A 6,721-nucleotide genomic window follows, 5' to 3' on the forward strand; every position below is an offset into this window, starting at 1 on the left:
CTCATTGTCCCCCTTGCTTTAAAACCGATGTTGCAAGTCAATTGACAGATGAAATTAACCCTGCCTATGAGCAACCGAAGCAAGCACTACCGGTGTGAGCGAGTTGTTAATCCAACCAAGCACCATCTGGTCTTGTGCCATCCAAAGATCATAGGCACGGTTGACTTCATCTGTCAATTGACCTGCTGCATCGGTTTTAAAGCAAGAGGGACAACGAGAAGTGCCATACATATCCCATCAGTTTTCTACCCTTGAGAGTGGGCAGAATTTGAGCCAACCATGGTACATAATTGGTATGGTCCAATTTGATGGACATAAAGTTGGTGACAGAGGAGAGGTCTCAATTGATGATGTGGTGGACATTGCAGTTGACATGGTGGAGGTGGAAATGGTGGAGGAAGTGACCCCAGCGGTGGTGGAAGAGGTAATCGGAGTAGTAGCCATGGGAAGGGTGGGTGGGAGGAAAAAAAAAATTGTTGGACGTTTAGGCTCGTGACCATAAGGATTTGAATTGAAGCGTTGTCGAACACACTATGAATTGTGCTGACGATTGCTTATATATTGATCAGTAACTTACGAGTACAATTGTATTAGGAGTGTGAGACTCTACATATACGAAAGATAAAGACTGGTAAACAGAAACCTATCTATACTCGTACGTCTAAGAGAAGAGAAGATAATTACAATAGAGAAACTGAATATGAGATAGTGAGTATATCACGTAACATAAGATAAGTCATGCTTGATCAATTAATGATTGGTTTATCAGTCTGCACTCTGCACACCCTTGATACTGCGCATAGCAACTTGTAAGTCATCTATTAAACTGCCATTCACATAAAGCTCATAATCTTTGTTCAAAATCGCATGGCCTCCAAACAATCTGTTTCGATAGCGCCCACATGAGCATCATTAATTTTTCGAACAGTTCTGCCTTGAGATGCAAGGCATGCCATAATTAACAGGGGGTGCAGATAACAACTCCACAGCAATAGGACACTTAAAAACATGAGCTGTGTATTCCAATCAGTTCATGCACAAAAGGCAGCCCGTCACCAACGTAACCCTTCGTAAGCAGTCTTCCTCTTGTGGGCGGCAGGTTGTTGCATGCTCTCCAAACACATATTTGAACCTTGCCTGGCACTTTAGCTCTCCGTAGTCTTCTCCATAATTCCCTAAAAGGATCACCATTAGATGTAGCAGTTAGAACATTCCCAAGTACCTCTTCCTGAGCAATCCAATACGCTATTTCTCTGATCACATCTCTAACCACTCTAGCTAAAATCTTATTTCATTCAATTTGGCACCTCATACATGTCTTGTCCTCGATCTTGACATTAGTAAAACTGATCATGATCATTGAAACGTAGGAATGACTCCATAATATGAAGATGAAATATAGCTGAGTTTATAGTATAGATGTAGATTGAAGTGACTGTCAGAACTGTGCACAAAATTTATTTATCATTGAAGTGAAAACACTTCTAGCATGAATCTGTTTTTTTTTTTTTTTTTTTTTTAGTTTTTAGTCTAGTTTCCATACATTCACCGTACTCGACTCAACACAAAACTCGCAAACCGGCTGCCTGCTAAACAATTTCAATGCACTGAACTGATTCTGTTATCCAAATTCTGGTAATAAATGAAAGAAAACATGCAACACAAATTTGTACTTACAGCTATCAACGCTGAATTTGCACACACACACGAAAATACATAACTCGATCACTAACAACAATCGCAATGCTGTTATTTACCGATATTTGAGTTTGATAATATGCATGCCACATGATTCATAGTCTTATAGTTTAACTCGCAGCACGATTGCACTGCAAGGATTAAAATGTATCAATTTGGAGGATCCTTGCAATAGTATGTGCAAAAGCAAATGGTATTTTTGCACGCTCCTGCGCCAGATGGTTCTTTGGAGCATTCCTGAATGCATTTCTGGAGCTCACATTTGCTTGACTCAATCTGCTTATGACATGAGTGCTCGGGGATCCTTATCGCGTGTGCACGACCGCGGTCAGTTGAGGATGCCAAGATTCCGACTGTCCAGAAAATCCAACAGCAGGAATATGCAAATGATTCAAGTATGAGGCAACGAACCATGAATATCTAGTGGTCTCGTTGAAAATCAAAACCCAATGCAGCATTTTCTTTTTGCAATTAATATCAATCACCGGATCTTGATCTAGTGATATGGATTTTCATGGCCAATGGATGGGAAGTGATCCTTAAAGAAATATGATATGCAGACTCAAAATGAGCTTGATTATTGTCCTATTGTACATGCATGTCATGTGTGTGTGAAATTGAGATTAAAATTAGCAGAAAAAGAAAAAACGAGAATGATATATCAGATTAGACAAATTGAAAACCAGTGGGATATGCTATTGAAAGAGAAACCTGAAACAAGAAGAAAGAGGAGGAGAGTGCAGGATGCCTTCATAGTTTTACTGAGAGGTCAGGAAGACTGTAGACTCAAAGCTTTGTCATTGTAAGATGCAAAGGGCAACGCCTTGTTATACACGTTGCAAAGATTCTTATGAAAAAAAAAAAACGTAAATGAACAGGTGTTGGACAGATAAACCAGCAAAGAAAAATGTAGTGTTTCTTCTATAAACAGAGCATTTTCTGAACGATAAAATTAGCTCTTTTGGAATCCAATCTCACTTTGTCCAGTGCCGACGATAAGCTTCATTTGAGCATATGTTAGATTCTTATGACCATAATAACGGAAACTAAAATCACCACTGGTGGAAGCTGAATCTACCCCATCTTCGTAAAGATCTAGATCATTTTTGGAAGGTGTTTCCATTCTGTTAAAATGCCAAGAAACAATGTGTGGCTTGATATATGGTCGAATCATGTTGGACAACCAACTAGAATCAAAGTATTTCTTTCAAACATTGGGCATGGGTCGCAAGCTCGCAGCTCATATTGCTACAGGTCATATCATTGTGCTAGAACTGGGCAAATCGTGTTCCAAATGCTGTTTTACACCCACTCAAATGAAACGCAGAAAGAATGTACAGATTTCAACACACTCCAAATTTTAGGGGAAAAAAACACCAGGGCCTGTTTAGGATTCTATTTGAAAAGAAACTTTTGTTTTTGAATTGAACAATTACTAACCAAACAAGGGTTCCTTGAGAAAAGTGGTGAAACTGTTTAACAAAGTGACGGTGAAATGAATAATGTTACGATGACCAAAAATACATAAAAGGATTTGAGCCAAAGGTCTCACATGTTTTATTGTGTACTGAAACACTTTCCCTCATGACCAAATATGACTACATATTTCTCATGCCATCCCTAAACTATCATCTTATGTAATTCAAAGATAATGGCAGGTATGAGCCAGCAAAATGCCTCACCATGTTCAAAAACTTAATACTGACCATTCAAGGGCCAGCAGTGCCTGGCATTAGAAACAGACAGTCAAGCAACTTAAGCATGTTTCAAAAACATTGACCTACCGCAAAGAAAATTTCCAGATTCGCACAAGATTGTACTTCAAAACATCACATGTATCAAAACACATTAATCAAAACTAAACCAGTACTTCTGCAGCAAATAAAAATATCTCAAAAATTTATAAGAGGACAAACTAAAGAGACATCCACTTAGTCCGGATGGTGAACAAAGCCAAGTAAATGTAGACCTAGTAACCTCCCTTAAGATCATTGACGACATCATAAGGAATGGGAGTAACAGTTTCCATAACTGCACCTTCAACCATGAAACCGGGCTTGGGACCCTTTGGCTGTCTCTTGGTGCTGATGACCTCACCCTTAGACTTGGCCTCTGCCTTCAGCTCATCGTTCTTCACCTTCCTCAAACGGAACTCTTCAGTGCACCTGGATGGCTGCACATGCTCCACACGCACATGGATCCTCTTCCTGATAATTCGGTTACCCACCTGCTCTCATTTAAAAGTATACAATCAGAAAACCTTTGAATTGAGAAGAACATACAATAAACAATTGGGTTGTGTAGTGTATAAAGTTGCATTAACAAAAGCAGGGCATACAACTAGAATTGTGCGATCACAAGCTCATAACGAAGCAACCTAGATTCTGACAACTGTGAATACAATTCATGTTACAACTACTAACACCATTTTACATAGTAACCGCTGATCGAAAAACCATCAATTTATCTAAACTCTCAAGACCCTCACAAAAGAAAATCAAGATACGTACTCCAAACATACCTCATAATGAGTAAAGCCTAACAACAATCACATCACATCCTAGTACTAATTCTCATTATTCAACTTCAACCAAGGCTTATTCGAATCCTGCAATCTTAATTGCAGTGGGTCTTATTATCTGACGTAACCGAAAACATAACCTAACAATATATCAACAATAAGCACTACCCACTGAAACAGTATAACATCAAAGGTAAAATGAACAAGATGAATTAATTTTTTTTGTTTGAAAACCTTCACACATCTACGAAATATCTATCAAATCCAAACACTAAAACACCAAAACTAGATTGCCCAGACCTAACTCGTTACTCTCAGCCCTAAACAAGAACAACAACAAAAACCAGCATACTTCAACAATAGCTCACAAATCCATACAATCATTTTCGCCCAAAATCAGACATAACTTCAAAAACCGAAAACATGGAAGAACAAAGAAGTAAAAAAGAAGGGTTCCGAGTAAATGACCTGCTTGTTGATCTCAACTCCGATGGCTCTCTTGGTGACGTTCCAGACGCGACCTGTGCGGCCGTGGTAGAACTTGTGGGGCATACCCTTGTGGATGGCGCCATTGACCTTGACGTCGACGAAGTCGCCGATCCGGTAGGTCTTGAGGTAAGTCGAGAGTGGGATGTAACCCTTCTTCCTGAAGGCCCTAGAGAACAAGTCTCTGGTTCGTGATCGGAGACCATGTCCAGCCGGCATTTTGAGCTGCTCTCTCTCTCTCTCTCTCTCACTCTCTAGGGTTTTCTGTGGAGCGGCTGGGAATATGAGAATTCTGAGAGAGGCTGAGGGTTCGTTTGGTTTTATAGTAGCTGCCTCGGGTAGGGTTTCTGTGGTTGAGATGTGGGCTGGGCATGTAGTGTTGTATGTTAATGTTTTGAGATGAATGGCCCAATGTGACCAAAAACAAAAAAGGATGAATGGCCCAAGTGTAAGGAGCCACAAGTTGGGCCCAGTTTAGAAAGAAGAGATTTTTTTTTTTTTTTTTTTGGTGTAAAAGAGGGGATCAAAGGGCCTAAAGAAATGAAGGGTATTGAGGCAAGTTGACCCGGGTTTTAGCGAAAAATTCATAGCTACTCTTAACTATTTTGTAAAACAAGCCTCTCTCACAAAAGAATTGAGAAAAATTCACAGCTACTCTTAACTATTTTGTAAAATAAGCTTCTCTCACAAAAGAATTGAGAAAAATTCATGACATATAAACTCAATTATAATAAAATGACTGAGTTGACAACTGTATCAGCAACAAATTTCTTCATTTGCAACGGTGAAATAGATCTTCACAAATAACAATCAATGTAGCAAGAGGGGGTGGAAGTTCGTCACACGTTTTCGAAAGGAAAACAACAATTGTCGAATCAGATTTAATCTAAACCTTCATTTAAGATGAATGACCAACTAATAAGGAGAAAGAATGTTCCTAGGCGTCTTTAAGTAAAGTGGGTAAATTGTCTCGGGTTAGCAAAAGTCAGATGAATCTCGATGTTTCACATATTTTTAGAGACGGGAACACCGTTGCAAATGTGATTGCTAACTATGGTGCTCCCAATGAAGATGATAGAGGGTGGAACGCTCTTCCCCAATTTTTGTACCGCTCCTTTGGCTTTGACTTTGCATCACGTATTGCATATCGTTTTGCTTAATTTGGCGTGAGCTCTATCTATTGATTTCCATTTGCTTGGTTCTATTGGTCATTGTTATTTTATGACAGTGGTTTTAGCCTAGTCCTTCACTATCCACTCCTTGTACTTAATTTGACTTTAATAATACTTCTAGGAAGGGACGGGTAGTGGGTTCCAGTTGTAATAGTCCCCATTGGGGTTGTGTGGGTGCTCACTATTATATGAGAGCTAATACCGCCTAATCTTTTTAGTTTTTCAAAAACAAAAATAAGCAAGAAGGTAGGCCTACTTTTGAAGTTTAGAGTTTAAAATATGAACTCAAGCCCACCATATATCTAAAACTTTTTATTTTAAAAACTATTTACATATGCCCAGTATCATTTTGTCTCGTGGAATAAGTCTCCCCTTTATAAGTGAGAAGTCGTGAGTTCGACTCACAATAGACTAGTTGTTGCATATGAGTTGTTTATTTGATATATATATATATATATATATATAATATAAAGTAAACTATTTACATATTAATTAACCAAAAGTAGTAGACTATTTATATGCAGAGCAAGGTGCTCTCAATTAAGAGACCTTTTTTAAGAGACTATGAGGGACAAGTGCATCTGGCTGAAAATAAATGCACAGTTTTAGGTTATTATAAATTCAGCATTTAAATTTAATACATGTGGCTGAGATCTACTTATCCCTCACAGTCCTTTAAAACTGTTCCTTAGGCGAGTAAGCTGTATATGCATAGACATCATACCAGACACCTTAATTTATCAATTTTTTTTTAAATGTAGAAATAGAAAATTATAAAATATCTTATACCTAAAGCATCAAAATTAAAAGCATGAAGGGCATAAAGTGGAAGTGAACAATTGCA

At 38.4% G+C, this 6,721-nt stretch overlaps 1 protein-coding gene across 1 annotated transcript; it reads right to left on the bottom strand.

Moving 5' to 3' along the window:
- Window positions 1-3,493: 3,493 nt before the first annotated feature.
- On the bottom strand, window positions 3,494-5,004 carry LOC133722110 (large ribosomal subunit protein eL21z/eL21y). Its single transcript, XM_062148926.1, has 2 exons — window positions 4,688-5,004; window positions 3,494-3,925 (listed from the first exon to the last, which is right to left on the bottom strand). The coding sequence occupies exons 1-2, from the start codon at window positions 4,922-4,924 to the stop codon at window positions 3,668-3,670; spliced, it is 495 nt and encodes a 164-aa protein (XP_062004910.1). The 5' UTR covers window positions 4,925-5,004; the 3' UTR covers window positions 3,494-3,667.
- Window positions 5,005-6,721: the final 1,717 nt, after the last annotated feature.

Source organism: Rosa rugosa, chromosome 7 (genome assembly GCF_958449725.1).
Source record: "Rosa rugosa chromosome 7, drRosRugo1.1, whole genome shotgun sequence".
Lineage (NCBI taxonomy): Eukaryota > Viridiplantae > Streptophyta > Magnoliopsida > Rosales > Rosaceae > Rosa > Rosa rugosa.